Source organism: Schistocerca americana, chromosome 2 (assembly GCF_021461395.2).
Source record: "Schistocerca americana isolate TAMUIC-IGC-003095 chromosome 2, iqSchAmer2.1, whole genome shotgun sequence".
Classification (NCBI taxonomy): domain Eukaryota; kingdom Metazoa; phylum Arthropoda; class Insecta; order Orthoptera; family Acrididae; genus Schistocerca; species Schistocerca americana.
Genome location: NC_060120.1, coordinates 684,973,710 through 684,995,887, shown reverse-complemented (window position 1 = coordinate 684,995,887; position 22,178 = coordinate 684,973,710). Strand labels below are relative to the sequence as shown.

Sequence of the window (22,178 nt, the reverse complement as noted above, 5' to 3'; positions counted from 1 at the left end):
TTAGTATGAAAGTTCCAGGATGTAATGGATGTTCATTTTTTTAGGTTGATGCTCAATGAATAAAATTAATTCTTCTGTGTCGTGCGCTTACTTTCTTATTCCAATGTAGATCATTTCATGCTATGTATTTACCTTCATCCATGATCAAAAGATATGACGCATTCGTAACAAGATAGAAAAACTTCTTTATTACTGTTCGGCACTAGCGCGGAACGTGGCAGCAAGCTGTAGGTAGGGAACTGTGGAATTTAAGAAGCCGAAACAGGGTGGTGTGGCGCAGCAGCAGCATCTCAGCACGGTGGGTTTGGAAGGCCGAAAGAGTCGCGCCCCCGAATGTGTCCAGCTGTGGCGTCCAGGAAAGGCCACCAGCTCAGTCCAGCTCTGGCGTAGAGTCACTGTCGCGGTCCAGATCCAGCTCTACATCGTCAAAATCTGTGTCGCGCTCACCCTCGCCTCTGCCCTCATCTTCTTCTTCCTCTTCCTCATCCATCGCATCCATCGGTTCTTCCGGGTCACTTTCTTCCTCGCTTCCCTGCGGACAAGACTGCCACTGAGTGCTCTACCAGTCTGTGAGGGTCAAGGGACAAATGGGAGCTGTGTATATAAGCCATAGTTTTTAATACTGGAGAGAAAGTAGAACAATGTGACCCTAGGCCATAGAAGTACAGAATGTCCAAGAAGTACCCGTACCTCTTCAAAAAATGTGACACAAAACATTTGCCTCTGTCGTTCAGTCAAATATCAGTCTCCAATGAAACCCATTATCAAAAGAATACTTGAAGTTCAGTTGCTGTGGACAATACTGCACGGCCACATAAAAGAAAGAAACAAACAAACTTGAAAATGAATGGCCTTTCACCAATGCTTGTGAATGAATTATGTGACAACATGGAGCAATGAGTTGCAGCTCACCATGTTTTGCTACCCTACTTCCCAAATGACACGCCTTGCTGATGAGAGTGCAATGTACCGCAGTTCGTGCAGGAGGAATGTGATTTTCTAGTCTAAGGAAAATCTCCATTACCCGCAAGAATGGGAAAAGAAGCAGCCTCATGTTATGATATGGGCTGGGATGTCATCAATATACCTGATTGGACTTTACCACACCAGACAGTTCTACAGGAATAATCAAGTCACATGTTGTCCAATGTCGGCACAAATGTAATGAAGCATTGCGCAAAAGTGGTGACAAATCGTTTCAAAACATAACTTTTGAGATACTTCCCAAGATATCAAGGATGACATGGAGACCCATAAATCCCTGTGTTTGGCATGATTATAGAAATACATACTCTCTGGAAAGGATGAGTTTAAATCACTGCGTTCACCCCGAACATCTAGTGTTAAAACTAGATGGTGCCTTAACTTACAAGCACTGGAGACATGAGACAAAAGGTATGCGCCAGGAACAACTTCATCCACACACTGACAAATGCCACATGGGGAGAGCAGCCCAGCATCCTCTGCACGTCTGCTCTTGTTCTGTGTTTCTCTGCTGCGGAGTATGCTACTCCAGTCTGGAGCAACTCTGTACATCAAGTTTATGTGGCTCTCAATGAGATTAGCTGCATAATCACAGGGTGCCAAAGATCGACTCCATTCAATAAGATTTTTCCACTCTTGGGAGTAACACCTCCAGATGTAGGAAGAAAGGTAGCAGTGTAGATTCAAAAGAAGAAAGGGCTCATGCTTTTCCATCACGACTGACATACAGAAAAAGGTTCATCCTTGCAAGAATTCCAATTCCAGCGTCAGCTGTAGCCCACCAAACTGAGCTGTGAAGAACAAAGCCCCTGGTGGATTACAGACAGCAAAAGAGAATCTGCAATCAGGCTGTCATGTCCAGATCTGGACTTACGAGACCCTCAAAAGGTAATGAACAGGGGTCACAAGGTGAAGACTAATTTAAAGAAGTGGGGTATCTACGACGGTAAACTCTGTGGATGTGAGGCAAAGCAAACTCTCGAACACTTGCCAATTTGCAGTAATCTGAATGAACCCTGTGACACGGAAGACTTGTTTCCAGCAAAGGGCTGTGCAATTCTGACTGCTGAACACTGGACTCAAAAGAGTGGAATTCTCTCAATCGTTAATTTTAAGATTATATTGTATTTTAGCGTTTTTTGGACTTAGATAAAATAAATATACGAGGGTAATCCCAAATATAAGGTCTTCTATTTTTATAAGTACGTAGACCTGTTTATTTTTACAATAGTTTACAGCTTGAACATTTAGCTATTTTTCGACATAGTCACCATTTCTATCGATGCATTTTTGTAGATGCCGTGGCAGATTTTGTATGCCCATGTTATACCAGCTCGCCGCAATGCTGTTCAGAAAGTTACGAACCTCTTCTGTCACCTTGTCGTCGGAGTTGAATCGCTGGGACCACAGTTAACGCTGACAGGTACTGTGAGACGCTGAAAAACTCAAACGGGCAATTGAGAACCGGAGAAGCGGAATGTTGAGCAAGGGCGTACACATTCTCCACGACAACGCTCGCCCACACACCGCTCGGCTAACCGTTGCTCTCCTGCAATAGTTTCAGAGGATCATAATCACCCACCCACCCTATAGTTCTGACTTGGCGCCCAGTGACTATCACCTGTTCCCTAGGTTAAAAGAACATTTGGCCGGAAAGCGATTCAACTCCGACGACGAGGTGAAAGAAGAGGTTCATAACGTTCTAAACAGCATGGCGGCGAGCTGGTATGACGTGGGCATACAAAAACTGCGCAGTGCCTACAAAAATGCATCGACAGAAATGGTGACTATGTCGAAAAACAGCTAAATGTTCACGCTGTAAATTGATGTAAACCATTGTAGAAATAAACAGGTCTATGTACTTATAAAAAAATAGGAGACTTTACTTTTGGGATTACCCTCGTATTAAGTATTCCAACATACAACATACTGTTTTGACCTTTGGGTATGGGGCCTTTTCAGACACATAGTATATAGGCTGTACATTCCCCTATTTCTGAGGAAATGAGCTTTGAAACCAACATCGAATCTATTTGATTGGTGGAATACGCCTGTGTCCCTATTAGTATGCACTATGAAAAGTGGAGTTGGCAGCTCTTATTTGCCAGAAATCAAGCATTACATTTATCAGCAGAAAAATGGTCTTGTCCGAGCACAAAAAGGTGAATATGCTACTTTTTAATTACTGAGAGAAAAATGGGGAACCTGCTGCCTCATTCCTCTTTTCACTTTCCTCACAATAACTTGAGCATGCGAACATGTTCACGCTCTTTTAACACAGAAAATGTTAAATCCTTTAACCTAGCTTCTCTCTGGAACCATTCATACACAGTATATCCCTCTCACTGCCACTCTGCGGCTTATATAAAAGGAATTCTGAAAATCAGTGAAGTTTTGACAGTTTATTTACATAACTCGATTCATTTATGTATTTTGAAAGACACAATAATAATAATTAGACATAATACAAGATAACTCAAAATCGTTTGCTTTACAGGTTTCTGCATTTTTTTCTCTTTGAGCGCCATTCATTTAAAAGAGTAAAAATGTTATTAGGAATGTCATACTGAATTTGCAGTCTTTCCAGTTTTATATAATATTTGGTAGTCATTCTAATAAGACCGTTTTAGTCAGTTTTTCGCTCCGAGCATATCTGAATACTCGCTAGAAGTGGGAAGACAAGTATTTGCATGTGAGGACAATTTCACACAACGATCGGCCGATCTACGTCCATTATTATGGCTGAGGGAATATCTGAAATGCAAGTAAATTTTGGACAGATTTTAGTTAAACTATTACAGAGCTTACCATTTCCAAAACAGCATGTAAATATTGAGTCCAGTTGATAACCGTATTTTATATTATATGACGATGGTGTTTCATGACATTTCAAATAATTCACATTTCCAAGTCATGACGGCCTTTATAGCTGTACAGAGCCATAACACTAGCGATGACCATAGAACCTTTACCACGTATTCACTGCCTAGTTAAAAATACATGTATGCCTCCGGCCGGATATTATGTCCATATTTTACGCGGGTAAGTACGGTAACTTTGATCGAAAAAGGTTTCAAGGTTCCACGAACACATCATCTCAGCAGCATACGGTAACAGTTTCGACGATTTGTCATGAATATAAATTACAGAAGCGGCCATCTCCACAAATGGCACTTTTTGTACCCAAAAATCATAGTTTTTCTGGTATGTCTTAATAATGGATACATATTTCCGAACACGAGAAAATGGCGTTTCAAGAAGAATGTCTGAAGATTGTACAGTTAAAATTTGAGCCGTTTGCTATGCGCAGTCCCATAGAGAGTGCAGCTTGTGCAAATGACAGTTGGCTAAACTGATCAGCTTGCCACCGACGTAGTAATGTTCAGAGTAGTTTCATAAATGCCTCGTAGAAGCTCTACATCTACATCTGTTCTGTGCAAACCACCGTGAGGAGCAAGGCAGAGGGTATTTCCCATTGTACCAGTTATTAGGGTTTCTTCCCACCCCATTCACGCATGGAGCACGGGAGGAATGGTTGTTTGAATACCTCTGTGCGAGCAGTAAGTGTTCTGATCTTCTCCTCAGGATCCATATGTGAACGATAAGTAGGGGATTGTAGTATATTCCTTGAGTCGTCATTTAAAGCCGATTCTTGAAACTTTGTTAACAGACTTCCTTGGAATATGTTACGTCTGTATCTTCAAGAGACTGTCAGTTTAGTTCCTTCAGTATCTCTGTGACACTCTCCCATGGACTAAAAAACCTGTGCCCGTTCGTGCTGAGCATCTTTGTATACGCTCAATATCCCATGTCAGTCGTACTGGGTATGGATCCCACGCACTTTAGCAAGATTCTGGGATGGGTCGCACAAGTGATTTGTAAGCAGTCTGCCTTGTAGACCAATTGCACTTCCTCAGTATTCTACCATTAAACTGAAAACTACCGACTACTTTACCCACGACTGAGCCTATGTGATCATTCCATTTCATATCCCTACAAAGTATTACACATAGATGTTTGTATGAGTTGGCCAATTCCAACAGCGACGCGTTGATATTATAGTAATGGGATACTACTTTTTTTCTTTTCCTGAAGTGTATAATTTTACATTTCTGAACATTGAGAGCAGGTTGCCAATATCTGCGCCACTTTGAAATGTTATCAAGATCTGACTGAATGTTTATGCAACTTCTTTCAAATGGTTCAAATGGCTCTGAGCACTCCGGGACTTAAATGCTGAGGTCATCAGTCCCCTATACTTAGAACTACTTAAACCTAACCAACCTAAGGACATCACACATATCCATGCCCGAGGCAGGATTCGAACCTGCGACCATAGCGGTCTCGCGGTTCCAGACTGTAGCGCCTAGAACCGCTCGGCTCAACTTCTTTCACATAGTACTTCATTACAGATAACTGCATCATCTGCCAAAAGCCTGATGTTGCTATTAATTTTGTCTGCAAGGTCATTAATGGAGCTCTTCCACTACCATTCTTGTAGGTGTGTGTGTGTGTGTGTGTGTGTGTGTGTGTGTGTGTGTCTGTTTGTGTGTGTGTGTGTGTGTGTGTGTGTGTGTGTGTGTGTGTGTGTGGTGTGTATGTGTGCGTGTGTGTGTGTGTGTGTGTGTGTGTGTGTGGTGTGTGTGAAGGAAGATCGTATTTCCGAAATGAAACAGGTAAGAATCATTTTCCGGCTTTCTTAATGAAATTATGATACTCTGTTTCATAAGTTATTTACAGAGTACACGAGCAATAGCCTTTAATTCTTGACTGCATTTTGAAAGGCTGGCTTTCAGTCTATCATACCGCATCCACATGTTCTGCAAATATGACATGTCAACAGATATTCCTTTCTCATCCACGGTATAGATGGAATGAGTAAAAAAGTTTTTCTCTTTTACTACCTACTTCAAATTAAAAAAAAAAAAATCTGTCAGCTTGGGGTTTATTGAAACCTTATTCCTGCGTACACTGCATTTCTCTGTTGACTTTGCTGGGAATCATTGTTACTTTACGAAAGAGTGTGCATTTAATGTCCCCAAAGAGTGCGTGCGTATTCTGCAGGGCGCAACTGCAAATTTGTACCATCGTACGAGTGTTGTGGAGTCTGAAGGATAGATTTTGTTTCAGAATGACTTCAAATCATGTACGAAAATTGGACAGGAAGCTCATCTTTACTGAGGAGCTGCTTAATGAGGCCAGACAACTAATCGAAAACGGGAAAGCAAACCGAAGGTTGCCGTTGCTCTTAGTAAGAAAGAGTCTACTAGCAAAAGACAAAAAGCTGTGAACAGAGAACATAATTTTTGGTTTTTTGTTGTTAAACGTCCACTATACAAATACATAGGCTATGTTCAAAATATTATGGTTATGTGCTCCGTTTCCTTTTAGGACACTGCACGCAATGTCACTGGGACGTTTAAAAAAGATTTTCTCTGATGAGCTGGAAAACGAATTAGCAAACCACGTCTGGGACCTTGATGCTAAGTTCTATGGTATCAGCAGGAAGTAGGTCATGCAACTGGCATATGAGTACGTAGAGGCTAACAAGTTGGATTACCACTTCAATAAGGACTCAAAGACAACTGGACAGCACTGGGCCCACGATTTCTGCAAAGGGACCATCTTACACTTCAGACTCCAGAGAAGTGCAGTGTACGCAGGAATAATGTTTCAATGAAACGCAAACAGAGAGATTTAAAAAAAATTCGAAGCAGGTAGTAAAAAGAAAAGTTTCTGGCTCATCGTTTCTATAACTTGGATGAGACAGGAATATCTTCTGTTCCTAACAAGATCTCAAAGATCATAAGTCCAAAAGGAAAACGTTTAGTTGGGAAGGTTGTGTCAGTATAAAGAGGCCAAAGTATCACGGTTGTATGTGCATGAAATTTGTCTTTCCCTTCATACCACCAGCCCTAATATTTCCATGAAAATGGATGAAGGCTGAGCTCTTAGAAGATGCTCCCTAAGAAACTCTCCCCATGATCTCAGACAGTGGTTTCAGAAACTCTAATTTTATTTATTTATTTGTTTATTTTATTTTTTGATCTCTTTGTTGATTAGCTAAATCACTTCTGTGTCCTCTTGATACTCGACAGTCACATGTAACATTGCAGTTTTTAAGCTGTTCTCTATTGTCGAGACATCACACAACTTTGTTATCCCTATCCGCACTTGTCAGTCATAAACTTCAGCCACTAAACCGAGGATTCTTTGGACCAATTAAAACTGCTTATGCATCTGCAGCTGACAAATGGATGCATTACCACCCTGGGACTGCAATCGTGCTGTGTGACTTCTACCTGGTATTTTGTAATGACTGTGAACGAGTTAGCACTCTGCAGAAGACATAGCATTCTTTAGGTGCAGCAGGATTAAACGCATTTAATCCCGATGTGTTTTCATAGGAGTAGTTTCTTCCATCTGATGTATTCGATCTACCCCAGGATGATCTATTTCCGAATTTTGGAGAAACAGAAGAACGGCAACCCCAAGAGGCAGATTTGAATAGCACCTCCAATGGCGACCCAGATAGAAGCTCTCCATTTGTGGCACGCGAGAACACAGCATAAATAACAGTGTATTCGGCAGAAATTTTGTCTTTACTGATAGCTAAACAAACGATAGTGAGGAGACAGTAAGCCAAACGATCAGAGGTTATAACACTCTCTCCATATGAAAGTTGTATTTTGGAGAGAAATACGAACAGAAAACACGCACCTTCTTATAGACATAATACTCGGAAGATATCCTGTTCCATAAAAAACAATGCTTCTTAGGAGGCATCCCGTTCCAGACGGATCACGCCTACTGCTCTTGAAGAGACACCAGTCAGGTCGGTTATTTTCTTTCCAGGACGTGATGAGCAGTATGAGGAGCCAATTCTAGAGGACCAGATCCACTGCATCAAGTGTGAGAGAGGGTGGCATGAACAGTGCTCTTCATTAGAGGATGGTATTGCATTCATTTGTGACATTTGCTAAATGCACATCATTTGAGGACATTTTGAGTACTCTTAAGCACGGGTGAACGAAAGAGGGCGCACTTCCCATTTTTTGTATTTTTGAGAAGTTTAATAAAAGTATTACCTCTCTGCTGCTGTTGTTTTCTAAACCTGTAGATATTGAGTTAATAAATAAAAACCTGTAATGCTTTTATTTTCCTGTTGATAATAGCCCAGATATTTAAGGTTATTCCTTAACTGAACAGTCTTAGGCACGGTTCTCCTATGGTATCTTTGAACTACTGGATTTCAGTAACGGATAAATAATATCGAAAAAAAGTGTTTCGAAGTTTCTCCAAAATATGATCTTAGGAACAAACGACAAAAATTTCCACGGTCTACCATGAATAGAAATTGTAGAAGTGACCACTCCCAAAGCTAGTACTGTTGGAGCCCAAAAATTGTGGTTTTTAAGCGTTTTTTCTGTAACCGCCAATGAACTAATGGTACTTTTATAAGCCTCCTAAGGTCTAACCTAGACCACTCCTAAAGCAAAGGAATTAACTGTTTTGCTCAAGTTGCCTGGGTTGGAGGAAGTGTGTTATGTTTAAATTTTAATGCTATACTACAGGATAGCTACAGTACGCCCGCTCTTCCGATAAGTATAAAATGGTCGTTAGGCCAATGGCTAACCAAAGCACTTGACGCCTTGTCTTTGTGATGAACAGAACCCAAGATATGACCCCTGAAAAATAGCATGTGAGCACGACTTATTGGAACATATTAGTACCGTGCACTGCTGTGTGTGGACTGAACATTTGAGAGACTACCTGTCGATAGTAAGAACATTGGACAAAAATTAGTCTCTCTTGGGGAACACCACCATTTAGCACTACTGCTAGCCTTGATCATTGCCTCAATTTGTCGAGGAACAGAGTCCACAAGTTTCTGTAGGTATACGTCTGAAACCACTTTCTACGCAAAGCTACCAACCTGTAACGATTTTGATTATGACGTTCTACTTTCTGTTCAAAATAGTTGCAGACAATTGCAGTAGAATTAAGATAAGGTAGTTTAGCAGGATGCTCGAGGTAGAATAGCATTTCCGAGTGTTCTAATGGACAGGTCCAAATTCTATAGCCCCTTTCTGCTATTCTGTCATGTCTCCACGTCGACTTTCATACTGCGTTGATTCTATATGACTGAATGTCACATATAGGCTATTCCATTTAAAATCAGCCAAAAAATTAGAAAACTGACGTCCTGCTTTTTAAAATCATTAACAATGTGTACATGTGTCACTTACTGTGAAAGTAAACAACTTTCATAAAGTTGTCTCTTAAATGCTTAGAAGTTTTCGAGTTATTTGCCGAACAGAACTATTTATTTGCTACGTAACTCAAGGACTTCAGACCAAATTTCGGTGAAACATTATTCAGTTTGCAGCTGAATATCTTGTTTATGGAGGTACGCAACAATAACATAATGATATAATACACTTTTTAAAAGCTGTTGTTTCACGAATTAAGCATAAACACAGTTTTCATTATGATTAAACTTACATGGGCTTGAACTTTTTTCATTGCACACTGATTTAAGTTTTAAATTTTATCGAAGCCTTGCCTGAAGTGTGAGAAAAATAGCTGATTTAAAAATATTTACGGTCGCTGCTGTTTGCCCCCGCCCCCTCCCCCCCATCGCCTCCCTCCCGCAAAAAATGGAAAGAGGCCTCGCAGCATTGTGTTGCGTAAAATGGTGTAGCAAAGCGTGTGTGATTTTCCGCTGTTTCTATTTACTTCTTATTTTTTCTGCAGCTCTCCATACCATAATAATGTTTACTAATACCGTTTTTAAATCAAATGCTGAACATTACGACATAATTTTTATTCCACTGAAAATTGTGTTTATCGGAAAAAAATATGAAACGCGAAGAAAATTACACATGGATAGATGCCACCTCAGACTACACAATATTACATTCATTTTTAACTTTATTAGCGAATCTTATTTTAAATAGTGTACGAGCTTCGAATCTCATAGTAGCGTGATCTTATTAAATTACAGTAACTTAGACACTTAAAAGGACCCACAAGCACTTATCTATCACAGCCGCTATTTTGCAAAATATATCAACTTAACGTCTACTTTATACGACTGAAAATTGAACCCCCACGAAAATTGCGAAGTTTCCTGCTGTCTGAACTGAAATGGAACAGCCTGTACAAATAACTTCTTTGCCATGACTTACGTCACCTGTGGAGAGTCGCTTGACTGTGTGGTAGCATTTTTACACCATTTTCAGCGCTCCTAGCGGCCAGTGTGATCTTTTAAGGGGTTGACTAATATTTAGTCCCGTGCATTTCTGTTGCGTTACAATTAATTTGTGCATAATTCTCACTATTAATAATACGGTTATCATTTTAACATTCTATCAAGTAAGAGCGTGAAACTTAAGTTTGAAACGTTATTTTTACATTTATTTCCGTACACAGTTTCCACAAGCTACAGAATTATATTTTCTTCGGCTACGTTGTGTGTCTTAAGGTTGAGGAAAACATGTGTATTTGGTAAATGAAACGTTTTATTTCCTTGCGTTTCCTCAAAAACGCAACATTTATTTGATGTTATTGAAAATGTCATACGCACTGAACCATCACGTCCGATTTTTAGGCGTAATAGGCGTTTATGTTTCATAACTTTCACTAAATCCAGTACAATTCTGAAATAATACAAACAAAATTCTGGATTACTGGGAGTAGGACTCACACACAGAAGGTTATGTACTAATTTAATTGTGTATACAGACAGTTCATCCACCCTAGGAATCGAACATCTCGACGACTTTTGACTCTTATCGATAGCGATTTCGGATAATAAATGACAAAAACATTATTTTTTCGTTTGATATAATCGCAACGGTTTTTTTTCCTTTGCTTGAACTGTGAAATACTGCTTCTTGCCAAATTTCAAGATTCTAGGTTAATGGGAAGTACCCTATAGGTTTTAATGAGTGCGTTTACGAGTATCGAAATATGTGACATAAATGGCCGTATTTTTTGACAGCATTGATTTGGAAGATTCATTTTTTTTGTGTCCCTAGGGGACCATAGAGCTCAATAAGTGACATAAACTTCAACTTGATAGTCTATACGTTAATGAGAAAAAGGGTTTTTAACATCTGGACAGGAGAATCGCACAGAGAAACATACAGACAGATAGATGGACAACAAAGTGATCCAGTAAGAGTTCTGTTTTTTTCTGACTGTGGTACGGAAACCTAACAAAAAACAAAATGTATTGGAAAACTGTCATTAAGAATAAAACTGTTGTAGAGAGTTAGATAATGTTGAAATTTATTGCCTTGTGGTATCAATACTATTCATTAGCACCAACCAATAGTTTAATGAATTCATCTTGAAAAATTTATTACAACTTTGTTTAACAGCCCCATGAAACTAAATATTATTTCCTTTCATATGTTTTTCTGTGCAAACAAGCTCTGCACATTACTTCACCAATATAACAAGCAAAAAGCCTGACTGAAAACACTACAATACAATAAATTTGGATGTTGATTTCCATGTAACGATCTCATAAGTTACCTGTCAACCTATCGTGTAAGGCTGTGCCAGGCTGCACCAACAAGCTTGAGCCTACTTTTGGCAAACGGTATTTTGACCAGCTGAGCTGTGGGAGCATGCAGCCCAGAGTGAACACAGATTCGGGTGATGCAAAGGAAGTGCGTATTATTTATTCAAATTTTCTTTTTTTCCATTATTGATCATATTTTCATTAGACAACATGGTAGTGGGACACGTTTTGGTGATTTCTATATAGGAGCTATCCAGCCAAATGTTATCTAAAATTTTAAATGTAGTCATTTCTATGCAAACTAACAAAATAATGAATTTAAAACATAGTGAAAATTATGCATGTTGACAAAATTTCTTATTTAATGTGATGTGGTTTGTGATACGATGTAGATGCCTACAGTGTTGCCTACAGTGATAGTGGTGAGTTCAATGTAAGTACAGAAATTGTGGATGTAAAGACAAGCAGGTACGTGCGTTACTCATGAGTATGGGAAAATGTGTGAGGTGGGAGCTAGGACGGAAAGGTTCGATGGTATGGTTGAGGTAATACGAGGCTGGGTGACATACTGGAACATCTTCGGAGGACTTGGGGGACCTATTAAGACATCCAGGTATCGGCACTTCTGGACAGAGAAGAGAGAGCCTGTTAAAGGTGCATTCAAACATGAAATGTAGTATATAGTGGATAGGGGAAGAATCTGTTCATATAAAGGGCTGGTGACAATTCAATAAGAGAGAGAGAGATAGAGAGAGAGAGAGAGAGAGAGATATAGTGACGACACACCACGAAGGAATTTTTCGAATGGGACAGAAATCGGTAGACGTGATGTGCACGTACAGACAAAAATATGATTACAGTTTCAGAAAGAATTCGATTATTCGTTCAAGAGAAGGAGATTCGCAAATGGAGCAAGTCAGTAGTGTGTTGGTCCACCTCTGGCCCGTATGTAAGCAATTGTTCGGCTTGGCATTGATTGGTAAAGTCGTTGGATGTTCTGCCGAGGGATATCGTGCCAAATTATGTCCAATTGGCTCGTTAGATCGTAAAAATCACAAAGTTTTTGGAGGGCCCTGCCCATAATCCTCCATACGTTCTCAATAGGGGAGAGATCCAGCGGGTTTGCTGGCCAAGATAGGTTGTGTGTGGCAAGCATTATGTTACTGAAATGTATTCCCAGATTGGCTTGCCATGAATGTCAACAAAATGGGTCGTGGAATATCGTGGACACACCGCTATGCTGCAAACGTACTGTGTATGACATCGAACGAGGTCAGGCTATGGAAAAAAGTGCTTCGAACTGAGCCCCGATGACCAATGAAGACGTGTCTGGAGAGATAATTTTCGAAAATGTTTTGGCCCAGTACCACATTTACAGTTATTATCAGAAGTACAACCGTATGGGGGTATTAAGCGAAAATTGTGACATTTTTCAATGGGACTTTTTGCTAAGCAGCGGGTTATCTTGGATGGAAAGTCATCAACATTATGTAGAAGTAACTCCGGGTGTGCCCCAAGGAACTGTTTTTGGACTCTTTCTGTTCATGTCTGTAATAATGATTTTGGGGTCAGTATCAATAGTAAATGCAGACTTTTTACAGATGCAGCTATCTGTAATGAATTACTATCTGAAGAAAACTTCACAAATGTTCAATCAGATCTAGATAAGACTTCGAAGAGGTCGAGAGATTGGCAACTTGCTTTAAATATTAAGAAACGAAAAAATGTAGTACCATATTGAAAGTTATCTGTTAGATCTATTATCCTGGGGGATAGTCAATAAGTCAAACACATTTTTTTAGCTTTGAAATACTCCTTTGCTGTTGTTTAAATCCCTCACGTCACCTTCCTTGCCTGTTGCCTTAGTGATTATGATGACCACCTAAATCTATTTTCAGGCAAGTGAATAACGACTTACAAGTAAACAGGTGTTTCTAACTGACTTGGTGGAGTGTGCGTAGCACAGAGACACATTGAGCAAGATCTGTTTTCGACTTGATAAATTATTGAAACTGATTACTATATGACCCCTCTCAAAATGCAAGTTGTGGTGTGGAAACAGCCTTGGGAATGTTAGTGATCCTTTGCATAAACAGTTAAATGCACTCGTAATTTACAATGATAATCATTTACTTCTTAAGACAAAGTTCAAAAGGTATTTTACAGTTACAATTAGAACATTTAGAATAGCAAGGAAATGGTCCCCCTATCGTGCAGTAGTCTAAGAATTAGTTCAAAATATCATAAATAGATTCATTTGGAAAGAACTAAGGTAATCGTTATTCTCTCGCATTCATCACAGATAAACATGGGAAACATGCCTTACTATTAATTACGGTTCATTACACCAGAACAGTGGAGAACGAGATTCGAAAATACCTCTGCCAATGAAACGATTCCTCTGCACTCACGAGTGCGGGGAGACTGCAACACTTATCTCCATTAGAAGCAGGTTTATATTATGTAACTGTGTATCTGTAATTACGAAGTGTGTATTCTTTGTTGATTAAGGTCATTGGTTTGTGGCAGGAAATTTAAAGTATTGTAATGTATATATGGAAAAGCTAAATGATGTTTAAAATAATGAAATTTTACAATATACGGTTATTTAGAAGAAAAACATTGTATATTGGAAGCTGGTTTGTACTTAGGGCACTTGTATTGTGAAATGTGAAAGATGTAGGAAGTCCCTCAACAACGGAAGTGGCTTGGCGCGATGTAAAGGGTGAAATCCGCTAAGATACGACACGGACGAAAGTGTGTGTTGAATGATCGTGACAGACGGTCATTGAAGAGAAGTGATACAATATCAGTTTATAGGTCCCCATTATAGTCTTCTCATATTAGAAATATAATTGGAATATTATTGCTACTAAGTAAATCTGCTATATTTCTTTAAATGGGATTGTAAAGAATGTAATTGTGATATTATTTGTTTTCTTTTATTCCTGGTTTTAACATGTCAGTTAAGATACAAGCCCCTCCATGTCCCACTTTAGTTCGGTGCTTCCTGCAATAACATTTCAGTACTGAGTCACGTAATGATCTTGATTATAGCTGTTATTATTATGAGTTGGGTACAATTTTGCTTTCTGTGACTACTGGTTTGTGCTTTATTGGTAACTACTGCTACCCTCAGCTTCGAATGCCCTGTGTCCGTTTGTTTCCTGTGTGCTGTTCAACGCTAATCTGAATGAAAGCTACATCAAAAACTAATATTTAGTTTTCTTAAAGATATAAGTTCTAATAAATGTGCCTAATTGGGCTGGCGACCATTCATTTTTTCATTCGTATACGAAATTTACTACTTTCATTAAACCCAAAGTTAAAGTCTGTTTAGTCTTTCTATTAATTACACTATATTCAAAATTACGGTCCGAGACCTGCATTCATTAGGCAAGCAAGCGGTCAAAATTTCCCAAATCCTCTCAGAGGGTAACATTAGCTTGTGTCACGGCAGGTTAGTGTTATACGTGGCTTTTCCTGTAACAGACTTAAGGTTAGGTAGTTAGAGAAGAGTGGCGTATCACGAAGCTAATGTTATAAGACATTAATTAAGTTTGAAGTGATCAATCAAGACCTCTCGCAACCATCCCAACTTTTTCGCCCTAGGCCAAACCTGTCTCCTTCTCTGCCGTGCCCGTCCCCATGAAACACAGAGAACACTACTTTTGTTCAAAAAGTAGGAGAGGAAACGACAGAGACTCCTTGAATTTGAAGTGCCCAACCATCTCCCCTTCCAGACTTCGCATTTTCTTTTCTGCTCAGGCTCTGTTCCTTCCTCTGCCGTGTCTGAAACGGCGTTGGCTAGAGAAACGGTCCATCTACGTAAAACGTGTGGGGAAAGGGGGTCGCTGGGTTTGTAACTTCCAAACACGTTATATCTCGTTCCTATCTCTGCATCCAAGCTACGTTAATCTTCAGATATCCATACAATCATTCATTGATAGTCATTCATTGAATGCAGATTAAAAGAAATTAAACTAGCATCCACAAGAATAAATAAAATAAAACACCTACCTTTGTACATATTCTCCTCCAATGTCTTAGCGCAGTCTTGCCAGGGTAAGAATTTAGCATTGCAAACTCGATAACAGGGCAATAAACATGATGCGCAAGTGAAAAAGTTAGTCAAGCCAACGGGTACGTTTGACTATTACAATAATATCGATGAGTCACAGTTGGTGTAGTTCAACTTACACAAATATCTATCTGTGATACTACGTAGGTATGCGAAATGAAATGATCACCTAGTCCAGTCCAGTCTTACCAATCACTCGTGCGACCCAGCCTGGAATACTGCTCAAGTGTGTAAGACCCGTGCCAAGTGGGACTAAACAAGAGGTATTGAACGTATACAGAAAAGTGCAGCACGAATGGTGACAGAATTGTTTGACCCACGGGAGAGCGTCACAGAGGTGTCGAATAAACTGAACTGGCAGACTCTAGTAGACAGACAGGGCTTGGACGAAAGTATAGGACACCGCGAGAAATGTATACCCTTACATAAATACGGTAGCTAGCAAAGCTTGTAGGTTGAGCTGGTGTATTTGATCACGAACGGCACCTGTGCGATGTCTTCAATAAGTTCTAAGAGTCAGGTGTTCTCAGGGCACTGTCCTGTGTAGTTGTAAGTGCTTCGTGATGGAGCTGAGTAAATAAGAACGCGGACAAATTGTTGGTAGCAGTATGGTGAGTGCTTCCGTAACCCAAGGTACCCAAGTAGTTTGGTATTTCAAGAAGCAACGTATCGAAGATTTGTAACGCGTACAAGAAGGCGGTAAAACATCATCCGCTAAGATACACAACGGACGACAGTGTGTGTTGAATGATCGTGACAGACGGTCATTGAAGAGAATTATGACGAAAAATAAGACGAGGACAGCTACAAACGTCACTGCAGAATTGAATGTCATACTCGCGAATCCAGTCAACACAAATACGATACTGCAGGAACTCCATAACAGGGAATCGCACTGCAAGCTAGTATTCCTAAGTCACTCATCAGTTATTCAGTGGCAGTCATAGCAAAACGTGGTACCGAAGCTATAAGACCTGAACCATAGGGCAACAGGAAAAAGCCATTTGGTCGGATGAGGCTCGTTTCACATCGTTTCCATCTTCTGAAGGCGTTTACGTTCCGAGAGTGAAACGTGGCGGGGTTTCGGCAACGCTTCGGGCAGCCGTATCGTGGTTTTCCATGGGCCCCGTGGTTACTCTGCAGGGACGCATTACTGCCAAGGATTTTGTAAGGATTTTGGCTGATTAGGTCCATCCCATGGTACAATGTTTGTTCCTCAATGGTGATGCTGTTTTTCAGGAAGACAGAGCCCCTGTTCACTTAGCTCACATCATCCAGGACTGACTTATTTCACCTAGCCACCACGGTCATCAGATCTCAATATCATGAGACTTTGGGGCCTGCTTTCGAGAGAACAGTTCGTGATCGCTATCCACCTCCATTATCGTTACCTAAATTTGCCACTATTTTGCAGGAAGAATACTATAAGATTCCATTGTAAATCATGCAGGATCCGTATGCATCCACTCCTAGACGATCGGAAGACGTTTTGAGTGCCAACTGTTTACCTACACCGTATTAGGCATGATAATGTGTTGTATTTTTAGTGTTTCCATATCTTTGGACACCACGTAAACTACCCCGAGAAAGCCTACTTACAAAATTTCAAGAACCAGCCTTAAATTATTGTGTGTATATGCTAAAATACCCTAATGTATCTCTTCCGAAGGTATCATGGGGACAATGTTTGATTAATTACATTATTCTTTATTGTATTTCAATTCCACATTGGGGCGGACTGACAGCAGCATATGCTCTGCTCTTCAGCCAAAAGACATAGAACAAACAATAGAAGACATTTAAAAATATACAAAAGAGAAAACATGGTGAACATAGATACAAAAAAAGGGGGAACATCATGGAAGACAATAGGTAAAAAAAAGGGGCGACTGTAAAATGGAGATAAAAACCGTAAAAAAGTAGCTCACACAAAAAACCACACACTGGGACAATTAAAAGAACACAAGGCACAGTTGACCGGAGCATAAAAGTATCGACAGATGGCGTTGCACATAACAAACACTGACAGTGACACTAAGTACAATGCCAGCACACAGTTAAAGTCACACCTCTCGACGCTCAGGAGAAACAGCACTAAACACTACACTGACGTGGCACACTGACGATGATCAAAACGGAGGATCTGCCAGGTGCAAGGAGATGAGGAAGACCGGAAGAAGGGAGGGAGGGAGGGGAAGAGAGGGGGGAGATGGGTGGGGGGCGCACTGAAGAGGGCCTGGTAGGGAGGGATGTGGGAAGGAAAGAGGCAAGGATGGGGTTCAGGGTCTCAGGGGGGGAAGGAGGAAAATCCGCTCTGGGAGAAGGAGGGGAGAGGAAAAAGGGCCCCTGGGGAGGAGGGGGACAAGGCCAGGCTATAGATGGAAGGAAGGGTAGATGTCACGGTGAAGATCATCATCTGGGAGGGGGAGGCGCTGGAAATTGCCCTGATGAAGGAGATGGAGGGTGTGGAGGTGGAGAGAGGGAAGGGTACAGCAATAGAGGTGTGGCAACAGGTGAGGGGTGGAGAGGAAGGAGGAAACCAGAGGGTGGGAGGGATCAAGCCTGCTGACAATGTAAAGGATGGGGAGATGTTGGAGGAACAGGGGGAGGGGGGGGGAAGGGCATGAGTTCATACAGGACTCGTGTGGGGGAAGGAAGGCAGATATGGAAGGCAAGGCGGAGCGCATAGCGTTTCAGGTTTTGGAGGGCCTTGTAAAAGCGGGTGGGTGCGGAGATCCTGGCAATGGTGGCATAACAGACGATAGGATGGATGAGGGATTTGTAGGTGTGGAGGATGGTAGAAGGATGCAATCCCCATGTCCGGCCAGACAGGAGTTTAAGAAGGCAGAGGAGGGAATGGGCTTTCTGCTGAATGGTCTGGAGGTGTGATTAATTACAGCGCGCACAGGCATTTAAACGTCAGTCTTCCCGCCGTCCATACGAGAATGGAACTGGTGAAAAGCCCTAATGACTGGTAAAATGTGGCATACCATCTGCCGTGCACTTCGCAGTGATCTGCAGAGTACGGGTGTACAGTAGATGCAGTTAGGCGACGCGCCAGTTTACCTGCTGGTCTCCCGGCGGCACCAGCTGCGGCCCGGAATCTGCGTCGTGCGCCACGTCGGCCACCAGCAGCGCCGGTACCACCACCACCTCGGGCAGCACAATGTTGTTGTTCACTGCGTTGTTGTTGTTTTCGTCCGTCTGCATCGCTTCCGCCTCCTGTCGAGGAAATACTTGTCAAGACTTTTACTGGATGCGTGATAGGAACTAACAATAAAGATGAGGACAGGCGGTGGAAACTCACGTGCTGAGTCCAGTAGGCGCGGTCTGTGTGTTGTGCAGAGGTCAGTATGGTGTACCAGAACCTCGGAAATATTGAACCTACCGATACCACCCATCTGCTTTGACCAATACTAATAAAACTGGCGGAAATAAACCTCTCATGAAATCCAAAATGTGTACAATAGGCGTCACAAGAAGCTTTATAGACTGGCGTGTAAACGTAAGGATGAAACTTACTTCCGCAAGATGAACCCCTACCACATAACGCAGCTGACAGCAGGTTGCACCAAACTTAGAAAGAACTGCAACAGTGCAGTACAGATGGAAACTGAAAGAAATATGCAATGAGACGAACAGCAATAACACTTTCTTCGAAGACAATAATTAGACTAAAATCACCTCGATTCACGATGGTCCTCAGACCATTTCAAAAGACGTGATATGTTTCTTAATAGGGAGTGTGATCACCATACGGCAACGCTTGCTCTACAAGGTCCTCTTTTGCTGGCCATATGGTTGCTAAGGAATTATTGTAGGAGGACATTCTGTTCCTCTATCAGTGGTGTTGACAATTACTGGGCGGTCGTTGGTGCACGTAGGTGTGCTGCGGTAGGTGTCACCAACGGACCCTACACGTGCTGGATGGCATTTAAGTCGGGGGAGCAGCCAGACCAGTCCATTTGTCGAGTATCCCCTCGTTCCAAGAGCTCCTCCACCTCCGCATTTTGACGCGGTCTTCATGGTCTTCCATAAAAATGAAGTCAGCACCGAATGCACCCCTGAAAAACAGCACGTTCGGGAGATGTACGAGGGGCGTTTGAAAAGTCCGTGCAAAGTCCGAGAGATGGCACCACCGGCGCTTATCGAGGTCATGTTTAGTTATCAGCATCTTTGGAAAGAACGCACACCAAGTTCCAGCCATATGGGTCTATTTATTTGTGTTTAGCATTCGTGTGAATCAAGGAAGTCGAGTGATTATCAAAAAACAGACGAAGAAGAACTTCGTGTGGTGATTAAACATTACTTTATGAAAGGAAAAACGCCCCAAGAGACTACAGAGAAGCTTGACAAACATTACGGCGACTCTGCACCTTCGATTAAAACAGTTTATAAGTGGTTTTAAAATTTTAGGAGTGGCCATATGGGCACAAGTTTTGCTGAACGTTCCGGACGCCCTGTGCAGGTTACGACTCCAGAAATCACTGATAAAATCCATGATATGGTCATGGATGACAGAAGAATAAAGGTGCTTGAGATTGCTAGTGCTGTGGGCACCTCTAATGAACGGGTACATAATATTTTGCATAAACATTTGGACATGAGAGAGCTATCCGCAAGATGGGTTCCGCGATTGCTCATGCTTGACCAAAAGCGGAATCGTGTGAAGTGTTGCAAGGATGGATTGCAGCTGTTCAGGAAGAATCCACAGGACTTTAAGCGTCGTTTCGTCACTGTGGATGAAACATAGATACATTACTATACTCCTGAGACCAAACAACAATCTAAACAATTGGTTACCAAGGTAGAATCTGCACAAAAAAAAGGCAAAGACTAATCCTTCGGCTGGAAAGGTTATGGCGACTGTCTTTTGGGATTTTCAAGGGTTAATCCTCATCGACTATCTGGAAAAGGGTAAAAATATTACAGGTGCATATTATTCATCGTTATTGGACCGTCTGAAAACCGAGCTGCAAGAAAAACGCCGGCGATTGGACCGCAAAAAAGTCCTTTTCCATCACGACAATGCACCAGCACACACCTCAGTAGTTGCGGTCGCAAATAGGATTCCAATTCGTTTCACCTCTCCCCTACTCTCCAGACTTGGCTCCCTCAGACTACTACTTGTTCCCCGATTTGAAGAAATGGCTGGTGAGACAAAGATTTTATTCAAACGAGGATGTGATTGCAGCAACTAATAGCTATTTTGCAGACTTGGCCAATTCCTATTATTCGGAAGGGATCAACAAATTAGAACAGCGTTGGACGAAGTGTATAAGTCTAAAAGGAGACTAAAATGTTTACCACAAACACATAAGTAGTATTTATTTTTACACGGACTTTTCAAACGCCCCTCGGACAGTGTCACTCTTTGACCACCGAGAATATCGTGTTCAAACGTTTGTAGGTCAGTACCACGACCATGCAACATTATGCCTCCCTCTTTTCAGAGATGCATTCGTCACTGACTTAGTTTTTATGGTTGGCAATACGCGCCCGAGTACGTGGAAGCGGTCTTGGAACGAGTGGGTATTCGGCGAATGGACTGGTCTTTTCGTTAATCCCGTAGAGTACGTGTGGAACGCCTTGAGGTTATGTACTGGAGCACGTCGACATGCACTACCCAGCTCTCCTTACCAACCATGTGGCCAACATGGGAGCACGTTCCAGAGCTTGCAGTGCCGTTCGTAATGACCACAAAGCGTAATAAGAACCAGACCTCGCCCTTTTTAATGTCCAGAGGAGCACCACAAATAGCAGTGACTGGAGTGTAAATTTTGTCTTTCAATAAAAGTATGATTTTTGTTCATCTCGTTACGTATTTCTTTCAGTTACCTTCTGCACAACACTGTGACAGTTCTTTCTATGTGTGGTCCAAGTTTCATCGAGATATACTACTTGGCAGGGACATATCATGCGGTAGTTACTTTCTTCCCTGAGTTTTTCACGCAAATGTAGTGACTCTCATAACATCATCACATCCGTTGTCTTCACCTACTCACAACCTGTTTCCTTCCAATCTAACCCAGACCCCGGGTTATATTCAGATCAGTCTGTCACTGCAATTAAAACAGATGCAAAACAAATATTTCGGTGCTCATTTCTGTCGCTGCGCGGGTGTGAACTGATACTCCACAAGATCATTACATCGCGGATCAAAGACGAATCCGGTGTCGGGAGGATGAACCCACAGCTATGTAGCGCTATCGTGCATAGTACCGATAGGGGCAGTGCCTGAGGTATGCGGCTTAAAATGTCCTAGTCAGCTACACATTTGTGAATAGTACGAGTTCTTGCACCGATACTTTCATAATGAAAATACTGTCATAATTAGACGTTGCTGCACATATCCTGACAGTCCATCAGGAGGCGTCCACGGCTATCTGCCGTTGCTAATTGAGTCGATGTATTTCTTTGAAGGTGAAAGTTTTTTGTTTCTGGTGGTTTTGTTTGCACTTCTGCCTTTATCAATACTGTCGCGGTATCCAAGATCGAAATAGTCAAACGAAACAGAAATTCCAATGCGAAAAAGAAGGAACTATTGCTTATGTATTGAGTAAAATTCCAGCTAAAGGA

The 22,178-nt window shown here is 41.5% G+C and overlaps 1 protein-coding gene across 1 annotated transcript in view; it reads right to left on the bottom strand.

Moving 5' to 3' along the window:
- Positions 1-279: 279 nt before the first annotated feature.
- The window catches only part of LOC124594336 (kelch-like protein 10), a 159,976-nt gene continuing 138,077 nt past the window's right edge, over positions 280-22,178 (bottom strand). The window contains exons 11-12 of the mRNA XM_047132705.1: positions 18,666-18,821; positions 280-532 (exon numbers count right to left, since the gene is read on the bottom strand). Of these exons, the coding sequence (XP_046988661.1) occupies positions 371-532; positions 18,666-18,821 (318 nt within the window). The 3' untranslated portion in view covers positions 280-370. The remainder of the gene's footprint in view (positions 533-18,665; positions 18,822-22,178) is intronic.